Source organism: Oncorhynchus mykiss, chromosome 11 (assembly GCF_013265735.2).
Source record: "Oncorhynchus mykiss isolate Arlee chromosome 11, USDA_OmykA_1.1, whole genome shotgun sequence".
In the NCBI taxonomy this organism is placed as follows: Eukaryota; Metazoa; Chordata; class Actinopteri; order Salmoniformes; family Salmonidae; genus Oncorhynchus; species Oncorhynchus mykiss.
The window spans coordinates 60,779,878-60,802,091 of NC_048575.1; the positions used below are offsets into that span (position 1 = coordinate 60,779,878).

The following is a 22,214-nucleotide window of genomic DNA, read 5'->3' on the forward strand; positions in this document are numbered from 1 at the left end:
CCCAGATCAGAGCACAGGAACTTAGGAACACTCATACAGATTCCTTGGATCCAATGAAGCTTTTGTGGATGTTGACAATGAGTTACTAATTGATAACTGTTCCTGCGGGGCTCTATGAAAAACAACCATGACCTTCCCTGTGACATTGATTAACAAACACATGAGTTCACACAGACACTGATGTTTGGGAGTGTCTGATCCCCTCAACCCCCACTCACCGTTGTGATCTCTGTCTGCTCTGACTCCTGCTGTGCTGGCTAGCTTCTCCTCATCTGTGGCGTGGCCCTCGCCGTGGTCATTCTCCTACAGACAGACAGGGACATTTTAATCTGTTTAATGGGGCTGTCTCCCTTTGCTCCCTGGTGCTGTGCCAAAGCAGGGCTGATGTATACTGAGGGCTGAGGTAGAGTAGAGGACAGGGCTGATGTATACTGAGGGCTGAGGTAGAGTAGAGGACAGGGCTGATGTATACTGAGGGCTGAGGTAGAGTTGAGGACAGGGCTGATGTATACTGAGGGCTGAGGTAGAGTAGAGGACAGGACTGATGTATACTGAGGGCTGAGGTAGAGTAGAGGACAGGGCTGATGTATACTGAGGGCTGAGGTAGACTAGAGGACAGGGCTGATGTATACTGAGGGCTGAGGTAGAGTAGAGGACAGGGCTGATGTATACTGAGGGCTGAGGTAGAGTAGAGGACAGGGCTGATGTATACTGAGGGCTGAGGTAGAGTAGAGGACAGGACTGATGTATACTGAGGGCTGAGGTAGAGTAGAGGACAGGGCTGATGTATACTGAGGGCTGAGGTAGAGTAGAGGACAGGGCTGAGGTATACTGAGGGCTGAGGTAGAGTAGAGGACAGGGCTGAGGTATACTGAGGGCTGAGGTAGAGTAGAGGACAGGGCTGAGGTATACTGAGGGCTGAGGTAGAGTAGAGGACAGGGCTGAGGTATACTGAGGGCTGAGGTAGAGTAGAGGACAGGGCTGAGGTATACTGAGGGCTGAGGTAGAGTAGAGGACAGGGCTGATGTATACTGAGGGCTGAGGTAGAGTAGAGGACAGGGCTGAGGTATACTGAGGGCTGAGGTAGAGTAGAGGACAGGGCTGAGGTATACTGAGGGCTGAGGTAGAGTAGAGGACAGGGCTGATGTATACTGAGGGCTGAGGTAGAGTAGAGGACAGGGCTGATGTATACTGAGGGCTGAGGTAGAGTAGAGGACAGGGCTGATGTATACTGAGGGCTGAGGTAGAGTAGAGGACAGGGCTGATGTATACTGAGGGCTGAGGTAGAGTAGAGGACAGGGCTGAGGTAGAGTAGAGGACAGGGCTGAGGTAGAGTAGAGGACAGGGCTGAGGTATACTGAGGGCTGAGGTAGAGTAGAGGACAGGGCTGAGGTATACTGAGGGCTGAGGTAGAGTAGAGGACAGGGCTGAGGTATACTGAGGGCTGAGGTAGAGTAGAGGACAGGGCTTGTGTATACTGATGGAACGGCTCAGTCTCTCAGAGAGGAATGGCCAGGTTAACCAGGGTCACGGTCAGATACACAGAGAAATTGCAGTGGAAAACACTATAACACTACATTACACACACACACACACGCACGCACACACGCATGCATATGTAATACAATGATAGCCAAGGACAGCAATATACACACATTTATTTGAAAAACATTATTTTAAACGTAAATAAAGTTTGCTGTCTTTATGAGTAAAGGAGGCAAGTGAAGCATTTCCTGTTTGAGGAGCTGGTAAAGAACATGAACCCTTACCTGTCCGCAGGTGTTCTGTAATGGAGTCTGGTTGTCCAGCTTCTTCACTTTACAGGAGTTCCTGAAGACAAGCACTGAGGTCAGAGCTACTGAGACCAATCCTAACGCTAACCCTACCCAGCTTGTAGGCTGACCCACCGACCGTGTGTGTGTGTGTGTGTGTGTGTTTGAGTGTCAGGGGAAGCAGCTAGACCTAAATGTATAGGATTCCTGTGGTATGAGACTGTGTGAGACTGAATCAATGTACTGAGCATAGAGAGAGAGTACGGTAGGATAAAAGCAGAGGAAATACAAGAGAAAGCAGGCTTTGAAATCAGCCCTCATTCTGTGCTCTCTCTGTTGCGTTGCTCTGTGCGTCTGCTGCTAAACTGCTCAATTGCAGCAGAAAGCAGATGACAGGCTGTTGCCTAATAGAATAAGAGCAGGGTCACCAAACCACAGCACAGAGCATGCCTATGCTTATACAGAGAGTATCTGTGAAATTGCTGTAGAGTATTATGAGGTCACCTCTCTCTTTTTCTCGGTATTGAGGTAAGGTAGATGATGTAATTGACTAGCCCCGCCTGGGAGAAGATGATGACTGCAACAACCTGAGACTGCAGTAGAGAGTGCGGACCAGGGCTGCTCTCTGTAGGATTGTGGTGTAGGAGAACATGCATGGGGGGCAGGGAGAGGAACAGGCAGGGGGAGAGGTAGCTCAACTGGGCAGGTGGAGACAGAGTCTGGGGATGTGGTTGAGGCCTAGTGGAGGGCCTACAGAGACATACAGTAAACAGTACTTACAGCGTCATACAGAGGAAACGGACCTGCTCAGCGGTCCTGATGCCACACAGAAAGAGACTCAGAGACAGGTCAGGACAGAGTATGGGGGAGACAGGAGAGTGGGTAGGGGGGAGAGCGGAGTGGAGGGGAGGGGAGGGGGGAAGATTGGTTGAGGAAGGGAGCGATAAGATCATGTGATTTTATGCTAAGTGGTCAGGCAGGGAACTGTACTGGTAGAGCCAGGATGGTTAGTTTGGTTCCTTAAACCAGAAGGGGAGGGTGTTAGGACTGCAACACAAGATACTGTAAGATAAGATGTCTTATAAGAGTGTTACTCACGTGATGCCTGTGCTCTTCCTAGGTGACTGTCTGTCTGGGTCCTCTGGTCTGTCCATTTCAGGAGTCAGGCTGTTGGGGTGAGAGTTGATGTTGCCATTGGGGTCAGAGGTCATAGGAGCGAGATCCTCAAACTCAGCGGGGACGGGGGGGTTGTGGACGGGGAGCGAGGGGGGGCGTAGGGTGCGGGGCTGAGGCAGAGGGGACGGGGAGAGACCATCTTCTCCAGGTCTGGAGGTAAACATCAGGTTCAGGTTCTGGTTCAAACCTGCTCTGCTCTGGGAGGGGGAGGGGCTATTGAGGTTGTTCAGGGCATCCTGGACTTCCTGGAGGGAGGCGGGATAAACATCCTGATTGGAGTTCCTGTCCAGGAAGGCACGGGGCGTCAGCTGTCCGTCATCTCTGGTGAGGGCTGCAGAGAGGAGAGTCAGTATCTCACGCTGGAGACAAGCAAGACAGCAACCTTTCTTCAAAAGTTTTTTTCAGGGATATCATTTTTAGATTTCTCTGTATCTTGTTTCAGATAATATACTACAGAAAGTGTACATCTCTCTCTCACACTCTCTTCACTAATCCCTCTATAGCTTATCTTTTCTTGTAAAGCCTATTCCCTCTCTCTCCAAGAGGTAAATCTGCTGTCATGTTATCGAGAAAAGCATGACGTTTGTCCTCTTCTCTCTTTTTGTGTGTGTGCGTGCGTGCATCTCTGTGTGTCTATGTGTGTGTTAGTCTCTCTCCCTTAATGTGTTACAGATTTCCTGCCAGCGTTCTCTCCACCAAGGACACAGTGACCCTGGGCTGTAAGAGCTTCCTGTGTAATTACTATTAGATGTGACTGTGGGGCACTCTCCCATTCTCAGAAACATCTCTGCATTTAAATTCTTGCTGTAAAACACATTCATAAAATGTGTGGGAGTGATCCTCAGTCCCCAGTGCGCAGGGTGGAAAACATCTCTGGAATAGGATGGGGCATTGGGTGTATGTATACCAAATGGCACCCTATTCCCTACATAGTGCACTATATAGGGTGACATTTGGGACGTATGGTGTCTCATCTTTAAACCCTACAGTGACTCAGACCACTGCAGCCCCACCGCCTCAGTTCATGGCTATTTAAAAGCATGTATGGACTGAGGTATGTTTGAATATCCTCTCACTTCCTGTTAGAACACTCACAATGGCTCCTCACTTCTAGAATGCTAAGAATGGTACCTTACAATGATCCCTGTGTCAACAAACACCTCGTCAAAAGCAAACACTGATACACACACACACACACACACACACACACACACACACACACACACACACACACACACACACACACACACACACACACACACACACACACACACACACACAGTAATACAGTCGTGGTTTGAGTACATGTTCAGCCCAGCTGCTAACATACTTCTGGGTGCTGGGGCTGCTCATTCCAGTCTGGGCTGAGAGGGGCTCTAGCCCAGGCCCCTGATGTGCTTCTGTTCTCTGGGGGCCGGGGCTGCTCATTCCAGTCTGGGCTGAGAGGGGCTCTAGCCCAGGCCCCTGTCAACCACATTTGAGGGGTTAGGCTTCAGAGAGAATGCATCGCTGAGCAGTCCTGCCACTATGTCCTGCATGTCTCATTAACGTTGGGATACATGCAGCTCTACAGACACAAGTCAGTGTCCTTGGGTTATTACGTGTGTGTGTGTGCGTGCACGTGTGCGTGCGCATCAGGGTTGCAGACTCATACTGCTGTACAGTGATCTCGCTGTTACAGAGAAATCCAGCAGATTTCAGGAACACAGAACAATGAGACTACACAGCCATCCACACACGCACGCCAACACACACAGACACACAGACACACACCCTTGTGATATTGCTCTCTCTTTCTCAGAGAGATAGGGTGTGTCAGATCATCTTTCAATTGTCCTTTCTCAGAGATATCAATAACATGTCACAGTTAAACTGCCCTCTGTGGATGTGTAATACAGAGTCATGACAATCCCAAATGTATGCTCTGTCAGAACGAAGAAACGTTCCTTATAGTATACTGTAGAATACTATACTACACACTGTAGTATGCCTCGATCATGTGTAGTACTTACTATATAATGTTGTAGTATACTGTAGTAAATACTACAGTCTGCAAAACCACTACTGTAATTACTATAGTATATACTATTATTTTTCTTACTGCAGTACTTCTACTATAGTAAACTGTAAATAGTACAGTATATTACAGTAAAGTCCACAAAAACACTACAGTGAATACTATTGTATTCAACCATAGTATACTATTTTTTTATGTGGGCAGACATCAGACATCTAGTGTTGTTGTTACCATGTAGATTGCTCCCTGAGGTGACGTAGTCAAGTAGACTGTGATTATTCCTCCAGACTGAATTGTCTCTCAGTGAATGTTTTATTTAGGGCACTAACCCAAATATACACAAGCAGCATGTGATTGGCTGCTGTTCTATAAGAGGAGGGGTTGTTATTGTCTACAGAGACAGAGATGTAGTACATTTGGATCATAGAATGCCATCTTCTGATTGCATTGTGTCTAGATATAGGATAATGAATCCAAAACAAAATCAACTAATCCGGTCCAAGACGCCACAGAGCAGTTCATTTTAATAGGAGAACATTGTGTGTCTACAAACTCCACAATGGTCAACAACACATGATCTGTTTCATATGACCCGTGTGGGATGTACGTTTGGTGTGTGTGTGTGTGTGTGTGTGTGTGTGTGTGTGTGTGTGTGTGTGTGTGTGTGTGTGTGTGTGTGTGTGTGTGTGTGTGCGTGCATGCGTCTGTGTGTGTGTGTTTGTTAGAGGGGCACTCTCGTTTATGTTGTTGCCACTGACCCAAAAAAGAGTTGTCTTTATTGGTCTCTGTGGCATTACTGAGCAATAATAGACTAGCTTATGACCAGCGGCCATCTGTCAATTTGTGAGCTGAGGATGGAGTCTCACCTTTGTCGGCAGAGTTATCCAGCTGGGTCAGGTCATTCTGCAGACCTGGAGATTCCGCCACTGGAGTCTCAAAGTTCCCTTCTGAATCTGAACTAGAGAGAGACAGCGAGAGAGAGAGACAGCGAGAGAGAGAGACAGCGAGAGAGAGAGAGAGAGAGAGAGAGAGACAGAGAGAGAGAGAGAGAGAGAGAGAGAGAGAGACAGCGAGAGAGAGAGAGACAGCGAGAGAAAGAGACAGCGAGAGAGAGAGCGACAGCGAGAGAAAGAGACAGCGAGAGAGAGAGACAGCGAGAGAGAGAGAGAGAGAGACAGCGAGAGAGAGAGAGAGAGAGAGAGAGAGAGAGAGAGAGAGAGAGAGAGAGACAGCGAGAGAGAGAGAGAGAGAGAGAGAGAGAGAGAGAGAGAGAGAGAGAGACAGCGAGAGAAAGAGACAGCGAGAGAGAGAGACAGCGAGAGAGAGAGAGAGAGAGAGAGCGAGACAGCGAGAGAGAGAGAGAGAGAGACAGCGAGAGAGAGAGAGAGACAGCGAGAGAGAGAGAGAGAGAGAGAGACAGCGAGAGAGAGAGAGAGAGAGAGAGAGAGAGAGAGAGAGAGAGAGAGAGAGAGAGAGAGAGAGAGAGAGAGAGACAGCGAGAGAGAGAGAGACAGCGAGAGAGAGAGAGAGAGAGAGAGAGAGAGAGAGAGAGAGAGACAGCGAGAGAGAGAGAGAGAGAGAGAGAGAGAGAGAGAGAGAGAGAGAGAGAGAGAGGGATTACAGGTCAGTACACTGATCTATTTCCTTGGAACTTTCAGGACGTCTGGTGGAGTGAGGTCATACCTTCTCTATGATGTCATATCCTGTCATGTTAGTGTACCACCTGCTGCTCTGTATGGCTCCTTCAACAGCCCGCCAATGGAGTTTATAAGGAGTGTCACAGTAAGATAAGTAAAGGGGGAGGAAAGGGAAAGAGGGAGGAAGGGGAACCCTGCCTGGCCACCTGCTTCCACTAGCCTCCTCCTCATCCTGCCAACGTGTCCTCAATACACAAGGACAGACTGTGTCGCAGTCTCTCGCTCTCTTCCACTTTCTCTCTCTCGGTCTCTTTCACTCTCTCACACACACACAGAGTCTTGTATAGCTAACCTTGTGGGGACACACAATTCAGTCCCCATTCAAAGTCCTATTTTCCCTAACCCCCTGACCCTAACTCTAACCTTAACCTGTACTCTAACCCTAACCCAAAAACCTAACCCTAACACTAACCCTAGCTCCTAACCCTAAACCTAATTCGAACCCTAACACTAATTCTAACCTTACTCCTAAACCCCATAGGAACAGCATTTGACCTTGTGGGGACCAACAAAATGTCCCCAGTTGGTCAAATGTTGGTCTGTTTACTATTCTTGTGGGGACATCTGGTCCCCACAAGAATAGTTAAACATGTCCACACACACACAGCTTGGAAATAAGTCTGGGCCTGGTGTCTGGGACCCAGAGATGGGTGTGTGTGTGTGTGTTTTCCCAGGCACTTAAATGCACATCAGACCGTCCACACACTAATGAAAAACAGCTCAGGGGAACAAAGACACTCCTGAAACACAGACAGACAGCCCTCCCTCCCTCTCTCTCTATATATCACACACATCACATCTAAACCACACAGAGGTAATCCTTAAAAAACACACACACAAAGCAGGCCCAGACAATCAGTCCCAGCGATGGCCTCTACACTGAGATCTTGGACAGTTACTTGGAAACTAGAAACTGGCACAAAAAAATCCCACATCTTTAGAAAGCTCAACCTCCCTTCCCCCAACCCTCCTCCAACCTTCCCTAACCTTCCACCAACCCTCTCTTCCTGGCCCTCTCTCACAGACAGACATATTATGAAAGCAGACAGATTATTTGTTGTCCCATAAGAACGCAAATAGAGCTACAGTACCTACAAAAACAGTTTTACCAGAAGGAAGGAGGGGGTGTCTGAGTGTGTATGAGTGGTCACCTGCTTTTAGACATGACAACATGATCTAATCACGGTTACGCAGAGCGGCAGCAAAGAACAAGAGACCACGTCAAAACAACATCACATCACATCTCCCTCTTTCTCTTTCTGACTCTCTTTCTCTCTGTCATTTACTGCCTCTCTCCCTCTAGGTTTCTGCCTCTCCTTCCCTCTAGGTTTCTGCCTCTCTCTCCTTCCCTCTAGGTTTCTGCCTCTCTCTCCTTCCCTCTAGGTTTCTGCCCTCTCCCTCCTCTTTCTCTCTCTCTCTCCTTCCCTCTAGGTTTCTGCCCTCTCCCTCCTCTATTTCTATCTCTCTCTCCTTCCCTTTAGGTTTCTGTCTCTCTCTCCTTCCCTCTAGGTTTCTGCCTCTCTCTCCTTCCCTCTAGGTTTCTGCCCTCTCCCTCCCCTCTTTCTCTCTCTCTCTGTCTGTATGAATAATAACAGAAAATTCACCCCAGTCATCCGGACAGGTTACTTCAGTCTGCTGATAATCTCTCTGCACGTGTACACACACATTGTCTCTCCTCTCCCTCGCTCGTGTGCCAGACAAGAGAACAAGAGACCACGTCAAAACAACATCACATCACATCTCCCTCTTTCTCTTTCTGACTCTCTTTCTCTCTGTCTTTTACTGCCTCTCTCCCTCTAGGTTTCTGCCTCTCCTTCCCTCTAGGTTTCTGCCTCCCTCTCCTTCCCTCTAGGTTTCTGCCTCTCTCTCCTTCCCTCTAGGTTTCTGCCCTCTCCCTCCTCTCTTTCTCTCTCTCTCTCCTTCCCTCTAGGTTTCTGCCCTCTCCCTCCTCTCTTTCTCTCTCTCTCTCCTTCCCTTTAGGTTTCTGTCTCTCTCTCCTTCCCTCTAGGTTTCTGCCTCTCTCTCCTTCCCTCTAGGTTTCTGCCCTCTCCCTCCTCTCTTTCTCTCTCTCTCTATCTGTATGAATAATAACAGAAAATTCACCCCAGTCATCCGGACAGGTTACTTCAGTCTGCTGATAATCTCTCTGCACGTGTACACACACAATGTCTCTCCTCTCCCTCGCTCGTGTGCCAGACAGGCATCACACACACACACACACACCTGTAGCCTACTTACTTTCCCCCTTCATCCTTGGTTCTGGGCCCTCCGTCCTCCTCCTCCCCTCCTCCCCGTACAGCTGACCAGGTCCATTTGGCCCACTGGACCGGAGACAGCAGAGACCCCCAGGACATCTTTATTGAGACACACCAGGTCCACTACCACTCCTTTATACAGTACCCCACCCTTTGGGTACGGTTCCACCGCTCTGGCTCTGATGATACTCCTGGTTCTAGTTCTGGTAACCTGATGGTTCTACAGTTCAATTGTCGGTTCTGCTACTCCCACACAGAGTCCAGTTCTCGTCTTCAGCTAGTGTTCTGGATCGGACTCTGCTGCTCCTCTGTGCATCAGCATCAACACACCAGAGGAGAGGAGCGGAAAGGAAAGGAGAGGGGGAGGAGGAGTGACTCACCACAGAGTATGTTTACCTCTCTCTCTTCTCCTTCTGTCTAGCTCTCTCTTTGAGCTGTTGTGTGTGTTCTTTCTCTTTGAGAGGATGTTGGTTTTATGGCATCTCTCGTTTCTCTCTTCTCTCTTCACTTCCTCCTCTTGCTCTAGTTTCCCAGCCTGCTCTTTTACATTGTTGATTTCCGGAACAAACTGTGACAGAGGCTGACAGTTCTGTGATGACGCTGTTGGTTTCTGACTCTCTGTCAGATTACAGATTAATGTAGCATCAGTAGCCTCTTCTCTTCTTCCTCTGCCTCTCTCGGTTTCTCTCTGCCTCTCTCTATCCTCCGCTCCAACTCTGAATGCTAGACCAGCAATCAGCTGGCTGCCAGACTGCTCCCTCCTCTTTCCTCTCCCCGCTCCCTCCCTCGTCTGCTCTCACTCCCACCCAAAGAGAGTTTGCCTAGCCCTCCACCCCTTCCCCCATCTCTCTCAGGCTGTTCTATTGTGAAATGGAGAGAGGCATGTTGTGAGAGGAGGGAGAAGAGAGGGAGGGTAGAAGGAAGGGGGTGAGAGAAGGAAGGGAGCAAGTTTCCTGTTTCAAAAGAGCCGTTGGATTTTTAAGAGTCAGCTGACTGTTTACACAGAGTGGTAGATCCCTAGTGTCCCAAGGAGTGGGAAAGAGAGGGAGGAAGAAGGGAGAGGAGGAGAAGGAGGAGAGAGGAAGACACCTAACACAGCTACAGTAGGACGACAGGTTGTACACATGTTTCTGTCAGACCTGACCAGACACAATATAGATAGAGAGTTAGATAGATAGAGTTGATGTCGGAAGTTTACATACACTTTAGCCAAATACATTTAAACTCAGTTTTTCACAATTCCTGACATTTAATCATAGTAAAAATCTCTGAATTATTTATTTAAGCTATTATTTCTTAAATCACTTTCCCAGTGGGTCAGAAGTTTACATACACTCAATTAGTATTTGGTAGCGTTGCCTTTAAATAGTTTAACTTGGGTCAAACGTTTCGGGTAGCCTTCCACAAGCTTCCCACAATAAGTTGGGTGAACGTTGGCCTATTCCTCCTGACAGAGCTCCTGTAACTGAGTCGAGTTTGTAGGCCTCCTTGCTCGCACACGCTTTTTCAGTTCTGCCGACAAATGTTCTATAAGATTGAGGTCAGGGCTTTGTTATGGCCTCTCCAATACATTGACTTTGTTGCCATTTTGCCACAACTTTGGAAGTATGCTTGGGGTCATTGTCAATTTGGAAGACCCATTTGCGAACAAGCTTTAACTTCCTGAGTGATGTCTTGAGATGTTGCTTCAATATATCCATATAATTTTCAATTCCTCATGATGCCATCTATTTGTGAAGTGCACCAGTCCCTCCTGCAGCAAAGCACCCCCACAACATGATGCTGCCACCTCCGTGCTTCACGGTTGGGATGGTGTTCTTCGGCTTGCAAGCCTCCCCCTTTTTCCTCCAAACATAACGATGGTCATTATGGCCAAACAGTTCTATTTTTGTTTCATCAGACCAGAGGACATTTCTCCAAATAGTACGATCTTTGCCCCCATGTGCAGTTGCAAACCATAGTCTGGCTTTTTTATGGCGGTTTTGGAGCAGTGGCTTCTTCCTTGCTGAGCGGCCTTTCAGGTTATGTCGATATAGGACTCATTTTACTGTGGATATGGATACTTTTGTACCTGTTTCCTCCAGCATCTTCACAAAATCCTTTGCTGTTGTTCTGGGATTGATTTGCACATTTCGCACCAAAGTACGCTCATCTCTAGGAGACAGAACGCGCTCCTTCCTGAGCGGTATGATGGCTGCATGGTCCCATGGTGTTTATACTTGCATACTATTGTTTGTACAGATAAGCGTGGTACCTTCAGGCATTTGGAAATTGCTCCCAAGGATGAACCAGACTTGTGGAGGTCTACATGTTATGGTGAGTGAATGAGGACCCAAAAGCGAACTAACTTAAACAGAGCTTCTTTAATAACCAAACATAGGTAGGCTCAGATAGACCGGCAGATTCCGACAGGACAGGACAAGGTTACAGCAAACATGACGATAGTCTGGCTCAGGCATGAAACACAACAAACAAGAATCCGACAAGGACAGGAACAGAAACAGAGAGAGATATAGGGACCTAATCAGAGGGAAAAAGGGAACAGGTGGGAAACGGGGTGAATGGGTAGTCAGAGGAGACAAGGAACAGCTGGGGGAAAGCGGGGGAGAAAAGGTAACCTAACAACGACCAGCAGAGGGAGACAGGGTGAAGGGAAAGGACAGAGACAAGACACAACATGACAGTACATGACAGTACCCCCCCACTCACCGAGCGCCTCCTGGCGCACTCGAGGAGGAAACCTGGCGGCAACGGAGGAAATCCTCGATCAGCGCACGGTCCAGCACGTCCCGAGAGGGAACCCAACTCCTCTCCTCAGGACCGTACCCCTCCCAATCTACGAGGTACTGGTGACCACGGCCCCGAGGACGCATGTCCAAAATTCTACGGACCCTGTAGATGGGTGCGCCCTCGACAAGGATGGGGGGGGGGGGGGGGGAAGACGAGCGGGGGCGCGAAGGACGGGCTTGATGCAGGAGACATGGAAGACCGGGTGGACGCGACGAAGGTATCGCGGAAGAAGAAGTCGAACTGCGACAGGATTAATGACCCGAGAAATACGGAACGGACCAATGAACCGCGGGGTCAACTTGCGAGAAGCCGTCTTAAGGGGAAGGTTCTGAGTGGAGAGCCAAACTCTCTGACCGCGACAATATCTAGGACTCTTAGTTCTACGCTTATTAGCAGCCCTCACAGTCTGCGTCCTATAACGGCAAAGTGCAGACCTGACCCTCTTCCAGGTGCGCTCGCAACGTTGGACAAAAGCCTGAGCGGAGGGGACGCTGGACTCGGCGAACTGAGATGAGAACAGCGGAGGCTGGTACCCGAGGCTACTCTGAAAAGGAGATAGCCCGGTCGCAGACGAAGGAAGCGAGTTGTGGGCGTATTCAGCCCAGGGGAGCTGTTCTGACCAAGACGCAGGGTTACGAAAAGAAAGACTGCGTAAGATGCGACCAATAGTCTGATTGGCCCGTTCTGCTTGACCGTTAGACTGGGGGTGAAAGCCGGAAGAGAGACTGACGGAAGCCCCAATCAAACGGCAAAACTCCCTCCAAAATTGAGACGTGAATTGCGGACCTCTGTCCGAAACGACGTCTGACGGAAGGCCATGAATTCTGAAAACATTCTCGATGATGATTTGTGCCGTCTCTTTAGCAGAAGGAAGCTTAGCAAGGGGAATGAAATGAGCCGCCTTAGAGAACCTATCGACAACCGTAAGAATAACAGTCTTCCCCGCTGACGAAGGCAGTCCGGTGACAAAATCTAAGGCGATGTGAGACCACGGTCGAGAGGGAATGGGAAGCGGCCTGAGACGGCCGGCAGGAGGAGAGTTACCGGACTTAGTCTGCGCGCAGACCGAACAAGCAGCCACGAAACGACGCGTGTCATGCTCCCGGGTGGGCCACCAAAAACGCTGGCGAATGGAAGCAAGCGTACCCCGAACGCCAGGGTGGCCGGCTAACTTGGCAGAGTGAGCCCACTGAAGAACGGCCAGACGAGTAGGAACGGGAACGAAAAGAAGGTTCCTAGGACAAGCGCGCGGCGACGGAGTGTGAGTGAGCGCTTGTTTTACCTGCCTCTCAATTCCCCAGACAGTCAACCCGACAACACGCCCCTCAGGGAGAATCCCCTCGGGGTCAGTGGAGGCTACTGAAGAACTGAAGAGACGAGACAAAGCATCAGGCTTGGTGTTCTTAGAGCCCGGACGATAAGAAATCACGAACTCGAAACGAGCGAAAAACAGCGCCCAACGCGCCTGACGCGCATTAAGTCGTTTGGCAGAACGGATGTACTCAAGGTTCCTATGGTCAGTCCAAACGACAAAAGGAACGGTCGCCCCCTCCAACCACTGTCGCCATTCGCCTAGGGCTAACCGGATGGCGAGCAGTTCGCGGTTACCCACATCATAGTTACGTTCCGACGGCGACAGGCGATGAGAAAAATACGCGCATGGGTGGACCTTGTCGTCAGAGAGGGAGCGCTGAGAAAGGATGGCTCCCACGCCCACCTCTGACGCGTCAACCTCGACAACGAACTGTCTAGAGACGTCAGGTGTAACAAGGATAGGAGCGGATGTAAAACGATTCTTGAGGAGATCAAAAGCTCCCTGGGCGGAAACGGACCACTTAAAGCACGTCTTGACAGAAGTAAGGGCTGTGAGAGGAGCTGCCACCTGACCGAAATTACGGATGAAACGACGATAGAAGTTCGCGAAGCCGAGAAAGCGCTGCAGCTCGACGCGTGACTTAGGGACGGGCCAATCAATGACAGCTTGGACCTTAGCGGGATCCATCTTAATGCCTTCAGCGGAAATAACAGAACCGAGAAATGTGACGGAGGAGGCATGAAAAGTGCACTTCTCAGCCTTCACAAAAAGACAATTCTCTAAAAGGCGCTGGAGGACACGTCGAACGTGCTGAACATGAATCTGGAGTGACGGTGAAAAAATCAGGATATCGTCAAGGTAAACGAAAACAAAGATGTTCAGCATGTCTCTCAGGACATCATTGACTAATGCCTGAAAGACAGCTGGAGCGTTAGCGAGGCCGAAAGGAAGAACCCGGTATTCAAAGTGCCCTAACGGAGTGTTAAACGCCGTCTTCCACTCGTCCCCCTCCCTGATGCGCACGAGATGGTAAGCGTTACGAAGGTCCAACTTAGTGAAAAACCTGGCTCCCTGCAGGATCTCGAAGGCTGAAGACATAAGAGGAAGCGGATAACGATTCTTCACTGTTATGTCATTCAGCCCTCGATAATCTATGCAGGGGCGCAGAGACCCGTCCTTCTTCTTGACAAAAAAAAACCCTGCTCCGGCGGGAGAGGAGGAGGGGACTATGGTACCGGCGTCAAGAGCTACAGACAAATAATCTTCGAGAGCCTTACGTTCGGGAGCCGACAGAGAGTATAGTCTACCCCGGGGGGGGGGTGGTTCCCGGAAGGAGATCAATACTACAATCATACGACCGGTGTGGAGGAAGAGAGGTGGCCCTGGACCGACTGAACACCGTGCGCAGATCGTGATATTCCTCCGGCACCCCTGTCAAATCACCAGGCTCCTCCTGTGAAGAAGAGACAGAGGAAACAGGAGGGATAGCAGACATTAAACATTTCACATGACAAGAGACGTTCCAGGAGAGGATAGAATTACTAGACCAATTAATGGAAGGATTATGACAAACTAGCCAGGGATGGCCCAAAACAACAGGTGTAAAAGGTGAACGAAAAATTAAAAAAGAAATGGTTTCACTATGATTACCAGAAACAGTGAGGGTTAAAGGTAGCGTCTCACGCTGAATCCTGGGGAGAGGACTACCATCCAGGGCGAACAAGGCCGTGGGCTCCTTTAACTGTCTGAGAGGAATGTCATGTTCCCGAGCCCAGGTCTCGTCCATAAAACAGCCCTCCGCCCCAGAGTCTATTAAGGCACTGCAGGAAGCTGACGAACCGGTCCAGCGTAGATGGACCGACAAGGTAGTGCAGGATCTTGAAGGAGAGACAGGAGTAGTAGCGCTCACCAGTAGCCCTCCGCTTACTGACGAGCTCTGGCCTTTTACTGGACATGAAGTGACAAAATGACCAGCGGAACCGCAATAGAGACAGAGGCGGTTGGTGATTCTCCGTTCCCTCTCCTTAGTCGAGATGCGGATACCTCCCAGCTGCATGGGCTCAGCACCCGAGCCGGCAGAGGAAGATGGTAGTGATGCGGAGAGGGAGGCGACGGAGAGCGCGAGCTCCTTTCCACGAGCTCGGTGACGAAGATCAACCCGTCGCTCAATGCGAATAGCGAGTTCAATCAAGGAATCCACGCTGGAAGGAACCTCCCGGGAGAGAATCTCATCCTTTACCTCTGCGCGGAAACCCTCCAGAAGACGAGCGAGCAAGGCCGGCTCGTTCCAGCCACTGGAGACAGCAAGAGTGCGAAACTCAATAGAGTAGTCTGTTATGGATCGATTGCCTTGACATAGGGAAGACAGGGCCCTGGAAGCCTCCTCCCCAAAAACAGATCGATCAAAAACCCGTATCATCTCCTCCTTAAAGTCCTGATACTGGTTAGTACACTCAGCCCTTGCCTCCCAGATTGCCGTGCCCCACTCACGAGCCCGTCCAATAAGGAGAGATATGACGTAGGCGACACGAGCAGTGCTCCTGGAGTAAGTGTTGGGCTGGAGAGAAAACACAATATCACACTGGGTGAGGAACGAGCGGCATTCAGTGGGCTCCCCAGAGTAACACGGCGGGTTATTGATTCTGGGCTCCGGAGATTCGAAAGCCCTGGAAGTGGCCGGTGGATCGAGGCGGAGATGGTGAACCTGTTCTGTGAGGTTGGAGACTTGGGTGGCCAGGGTCTCAACGGCATGTCGAGCAGCAGACACTTCCTGCTCGTGTCTGCCTAGCATCGCTCCCTGGATCCCGACGGCTGAGTGGAGAGGATCCGAAGTCGCTGGGTCCATTCTTGGTCGGATTCTTCTGTTATGGTGAGTGAATGAGGACCCAAAAGCGAACTAACTTAAACAGAGCTTCTTTAATAACCAAACATAGGTAGGCTCAGATAGACCGGCAGATTCCGACAGGACAGGACAAGGTTACAGCAAACATGACGATAGTCTGGCTCAGGCATGAAACACAACAAACAAGAATCCGACAAGGACAGGAACAGAAACAGAGAGAGATATAGGGACCTAATCAGAGGGAAAAAGGGAACAGGTGGGAAACGGGGTGAATGGGTAGTCAGAGGAGACAAGGAACAGCTGGGGGAAAGCGGGGGAGAAAAGGTAACCTAACAATGACCAGCAGAGGGAGACAGGGTGAAGGGAAAGGACAGAGACAAGACACAACATGACAGTACATGACACTACAATTTTTCTTTAGCTGATTTCTTTTGATTTTCCCATGATGTCAAGCAAAGAGGCATTGAGTGAAGGTAGGCCTTGAAATACATCCACAGGTACACCTCCAATTGACTCAAATTATGTCAATTAGCCTATCAGAAGCTTCTAAAGCCATGACATCATTTTCTGGAATTTTCCAAGCTGTTTTAAAGGCACAGTCAACTTAGTGTATGTAAACATCTGAGCCATTGGAATTGTGATACAGTGAATTATAAGTGAAATAATCTCTCTGTAAAGAATTGTTGGGAAAATGATTTTTGTCATGCACAAAACAGATGTCCTAACCGACTTAACAAGAAATTTGTGGAGTGGTTGAAAAACGAGTTTCAATGACTCCAACCTAAGTGTATGTAAACTTCTGACTTCAACTGTAGATAGATAGATAGATCAATCTATCTCTATAACATGAACAACATTCAGTTTGCTACTGCTGTATTTGTTCCACTGACTCTTCTATCCTCATCATTACAGTTTACTACATCTGTCACATCAAAACAAATCCAACTAAAACATTTAGTTCCTCTCATGAATAGACAACAACCATCCTTACAACCCTCCAGACCTGTTCTCTCTATAGTGGTTTGTCAACCATATGGAAACTCTCTCTTTCCCATCTCTGCAGACACACACACACAACATGAACCACACATGAATACATACACCCACAAGCCTGAAGGGTGCTCATGATGGCTTACATAACTCACAAAATGCGCACACACAGACACACACACAGACACACACACAGACACACACACAGACACACACACAGACATACACACATACACACACACAGACACACAGCACTGAGTACCACATGTTGTGGCAAAATCTGACTAACAACCATCCCAATCACTGAAACACACACACACACACAAACATACACACAAACATACACACAAACATATGCACACACACAAACTAGTCCAAGCCAAATGAGATGTGTTGTACAGTGCCTTGCGAAAGTATTCGGCCCCCTTGAACTTTGCGACATTTTGCCACATTTCAGGCTTCAAACATAAAGATATAAAACGGTATTTTTTTGTGAAGAATCAACAACAAGTGGGACACAATCATGAAGTGGAACGACATTTATTGGATATTTCAAACTTTTTTAACAAATCAAAAACTGAAAAATTGGGCGTGCAAAATTATTCAGCCCCCTTAAGTTAATACTTTGTAGCGCCACCTTTTGCTGCGATTACAGCTGTAAGTCGCTTGGGGTATGTCTCTATCAGTTTTGAAAAATCGAGAGACTGAAATTTTTTCCCATTCCTCCTTGCAAAACAGCTCGAGCTCAGTGAGGTTGGATGGAGAGCATTTGTGAACAGCAGTTTTCAGTTCTTTCCACAGATTCTCGATTGGATTCAGGTCTGGACTTTGACTTGGCCATTCTAACACCTGGATATGTTTATTTTTTAACCATTCCATTGTAGATTTTGCTTTATGTTTTGGATCATTGTCTTGTTGGAAGACAAATCTCCGTCCCAGTCTCAGGTCTTTTGCAGACTCCATCAGGTTTTCTTCCAGAATGGTCCTGTATTTGGCTCCATCCATCTTCCCATCAATTTTAACCATCTTCCCTGTCCCTGCTGAAGAAAAGCAGGCCCAAACCATGATGCTGCCACCACCATGTTTGACAGTGGGGATGGTGTGTTCAGCTGTGTTGCTTTTACGCCAAACATAACGTTTTGCATTGTTGCCAAAAAGTTCAATTTTGGTTTCATCTGACCAGAGCACCTTCTTCCACATGTTTGGTGTGTCTCCCAGGTGGCTTGTGGCAAACTTTAAACAACACTTTTTATGGATATCTTTAAGAAATGGCTTTCTTCTTGCCACTCTTCCATAAAGGCCAGATTTGTGCAATATACTGATTGTTGTCCTATGGACAGAGTCTCCCACCTCAGCTGTAGATCTCTGCAGTTCATCCAGAGTGATCATGGGCCTCTTGGCTGCATCTCTGATCAGTCTTCTCCTTGTATGAGCTGAAAGTTTAGAGGGATGGCCAGGTCTTGGTAGATTTGCAGTGGTCTGATACTCCTTCCATTTCAATATTATTGCTTGCACAGTGCTCCTTGGGATGTTTAAAGCTTGGGAAATCTTTTTGTATCCAAATCCGGCTTTAAACTTCTTCACAACAGTATCTCGGACCTGCCTGGTGTGTTCCTTGTTCTTCATGATGCTCTCTGCGCTTTTAACGGACCTCTGAGACTATCACAGTGCAGGTGCATTTATACGGAGACTTGAATACACACAGGTGGATTGTATTTATCATCATTAGTCATTTAAGTCAACATTGGATCATTCAGAGATCCTCACTGAACTTCTGGAGAGAGTTTGCTGCACTGAAAGTAAAGGGGCTGAATAATTTTGCACGCCCAATTTTTCAGTTTTTGATTTGTTAAAAAAGTTTGAAATATCCAATAAATGTCGTTCCACTTCATGATTGTGTCCCTTCATGATTGTGAATACTTTCGCAAGGCACTGTATGAGAAACATCAACCATGACTAATCTAATAACCATTTTCTACTGTGGAAGAGCGGAGCGAGGGATGGAGAGAGAGAGGAAACAGTTGACAGCTTCTCTTTTATCTCTTATTTCATGTCCTCTTTACTCTGCTCTCTTCTGCTCAGACGTGATCAGCAAGATGGAGAACACACAAAGACACACAGAGGCTACCCTCTCTCCCTCTGACACCTTCTCCGTCTCAACCTCTCTCAGACCAAACCCCACTGTAGACCTTTGAGAAAGAGAGAGGAAGGGCAGAAGAGAGCGTGAGGGTGCGTACCGCGTATTCTGTATATTTTTGTAGGACTTTTTGTCATGTCTATCAGGAATGCCTGGCATAGCTTGCCCTCCCCTCTCTATTGTCTGCTGTCTGTGGCAGGCAGGACAGACCTGTTGGGGGAGCTATTCAACCGTTTTTATCACAGCCTTCACATCCCTTATCACCATGTCAACACCCTCTCTCTACATCTGTATAGACCAGGGTCCACTCACACTACCCTGGTCAAGCAGACACAAGATTTGTTTCAGAATGTGAGCTATTGCGAGCTCAGGCTGGTTTCACAAGGCTACACCCAGACTACATGTGGGATAAACAGTCCACTTTAAACACAAGCACACGTACGCATGCACACACAAACACAGTTAGGTCTGACAGAGCAGAGGTTGAGAGTGCCTTGACTCACAGGCAGGAAAATGTGCAGAGGAAAGAAAAGAGAAGGAGATGAAGAGAAGACAGAGTGAAAGAAAGAATAGTCAGGTCTTACGTAACTCCTTTCCTTGCATCCAGAAATAGACCAGCACACATGGAACACTGGCGGAGCCACAGACATATAGCCATACTCTAGTCTAGAACCCATGCAGTCTGGAACACACTGACACTTCACACTGACACTTCTAGAACAACACCAAAGGTCTAACTCCATGAAGCTTCACAGAGCTTAAACCAAACAGAGGCTGTTTCTATAGAGTAAAGAAGGATATTAGAATTCTAACAGACATACAGCCAGTCACATTTATGACTATAGATGACTTCAGCTTCCCTGAGTAAACACAGAGGGTGAGTAAACACAGAGGGTAACATTCCCTGAGTAAACACAGAGGATAACATTCCCTGAGTAAACACAGATGGTAACATTGCCTAAGTAAACACAGAGGGTAACATTCCCTGAGTAAACACAGAGGGTAACATTCCCTGAGTAAACACAGATGGTAACATTGCCTAAGTAAACACAGAGGGTAACATTCCCTGAGTAAACACAGATGGTAACATTCCCTGAGTAAACACAGAGGGTAACATTCCCTGAGTAAACACAGGGGTAACATTCCCTGAGTAAACACAGATGGTAACATTCCCTGAGTAAACACAGATGGTAACATTCCCTGAGTAAACACAGAGGGTAACATTCCCTGAGTAAACACAGAGGGTAACATTCCCTGAGTAAACACAGAGGGTAACATTCCCTGAGTAAACACAGAGGGTAACATTCCCTGAGTAAACACAGAGGGTAACATTCCCTGAGTAAACACAGAGGGTAACATTCCCTGAGTAAACACAGAGGGTAACATTCCCTGAGTAAACACAAAGGGTAACATTCCCTGAGTAAACACAGAGGGTAACATTCCCTGAGTAAACACAGACGGTAACATTCCCTGAGTAAACACAGAGGGTAACATTCCCTGAGTAAACACAGAGGGTAAAATTCCCTGTGTCTGGAAGTCTGACCACATCCTAACCCTATCCCCCAGACAACTAGCAGACTAGTGTGTGTGTGTTGTGTACGTGCGAACAGTCTAGTCTATCATCCCTTTTCATTTAATTAAGATGTGACTGAAAGTGACAGGTGTGTGTGTGTGTGTGTGGTTAGGAGCTAAATATAACTAGTATGATAAACATTCATTGTAGCCACATGAGGAATGATATACCGTATGAGATAATTGAGCAGGCTAGGACACACAGATGGGGATTACCAAAAGCGTTTTAATCCCTTCCATGACTCTGAATGATGATCTGAACAGTACATTTGTCTTTCCTATAATAGCAGGTCTGCCTGGTGAAGCCGTGGCACTGAGACAAAAACAGGTTCAACAACCCCATCTGGTGGTCAATAGAAGTCAACATATCTCTCCTTCTGGTCAAGTAGGCCTACATACTATAATGTAGTGGTGAACCAGTCCCTCCAGTCTAAGGCCATACATACCTAAACACTGAGCACCTTACAGCACCCTAACAGTTTTATTCATGGTTTGATCACAAAACACTCAAACTGTCCATGTGAACTTATGGTGGATACACATGAATGTTGTCTGTCTTGTGCAAGAGGAGAGCTCCATCTAATGGTGATCAGTGGTCTCTGACCAGGTCCAGTCTCTTAACTGTCAGTCTGGAGGAGAGGCTCTGTTTTAGTCAGACAGAAACACACAGGAATGAGAGAGAAAATCACTGTTTAGAGTGCTAAGTACACCCACCCTCTGTCTCTACGAGTCCCTCTCTGTCTCTCTCTTTCTCTCTCTCTCTCAGTACCTCTCAGTCTCTCTATGTCTCTCTCAGTCACCCTCAGGCAGTACTAACCATGTTTGAAATTTGAATACTGTTGTACAACTCTGTTCTGAATGCAGTAATGCTTTAACCTAGTTTCTCCCATGCTTGTGTATGTGCGTGTACGTGTGTGTAGAGCATCATCATGACGGGTGTTTAAATATAAATGACTATTGTCGGCATGGTTACAGTAACCAGGCCAGCTGACATTACATCATCATCCTGGGGATGTAGTCTGAAGTGCATTGCATCATCTTGTACTCCAACAACAGCCCTTGTAATTGTGCTAGATGGTGAGAGAGAGAGAGAGAGAGAGAGAGAGAGAGAGAGAGAGAGAGAGAGAGAGAGAGAGAGAGAGAGAGAGAGAGAGAGAGAGAGAGAGAGAGAGAGAGAGAGAGAGAGAGAGAGAGAGAGAGAGAGAGAGAGAGAGAGAGAGAGAGAGAGAGGGGGATGTAGTCTGAAGTGCTTTGCTTCATCTTGTACTCCAACAACAGCCCTTGTAATTGTGCTAGATGGTGAGAGAGAGAGAGAGAGAGAGAGAGAGAGAGAGAGAGAGAGAGAGAGAGAGAGAGAGAGAGAGAGAGAGAGAGAGAGAGAGCGAGAGAGAGAGAGAGAGAGAGAGAGAGAGAGAGAGGGGGAGAGAGAGACATGAGTAGGAAAGACAAGTGCAGATAGTGCTACAATCAGTCCTTTGATGCTGAATTTGGGAGGCATCCCCGAGATAGGGGATAACTAACATCTGCACATTTAATTTAGGCCCCAGAAAACACACACTGACACACAAATGATAGATGAAAGGATCAGTACAACCTCTACTACACAGAGGTCTAGACATATTATCTTGAAAGATTAAGGACACCTGCTCTT

At 47.9% G+C, this 22,214-nt stretch overlaps 1 protein-coding gene across 3 annotated transcripts in view; it reads right to left on the reverse strand.

Moving 5' to 3' along the window:
- Nucleotides 1-22,214, reverse strand: part of LOC110536139 (transforming acidic coiled-coil-containing protein 1) — a 36,446-nt gene that overhangs the window by 8,232 nt on the left and 6,000 nt on the right. Inside the window, exons 1-6 of one of the 3 annotated variants that reach the window (XM_036935995.1) lie at nt 8,901-9,711; nt 5,832-5,923; nt 2,871-3,279; nt 2,553-2,588; nt 1,770-1,830; nt 219-303 (exon numbers count right to left, since the gene is read on the reverse strand). In XM_036935995.1, the coding sequence (XP_036791890.1) occupies nt 219-303; nt 1,770-1,830; nt 2,553-2,588; nt 2,871-3,279; nt 5,832-5,923; nt 8,901-9,016 (799 nt within the window). In that variant the 5' untranslated portion in view covers nt 9,017-9,711. Of the gene's footprint in view, nt 1-218; nt 304-1,769; nt 1,831-2,552; nt 2,589-2,870; nt 3,280-5,831; nt 5,924-8,900; nt 9,712-22,214 lie in introns of those variants that run through there. The other 2 variants (XM_036935997.1, XM_036935996.1) reach the window with 2 other exon arrangements.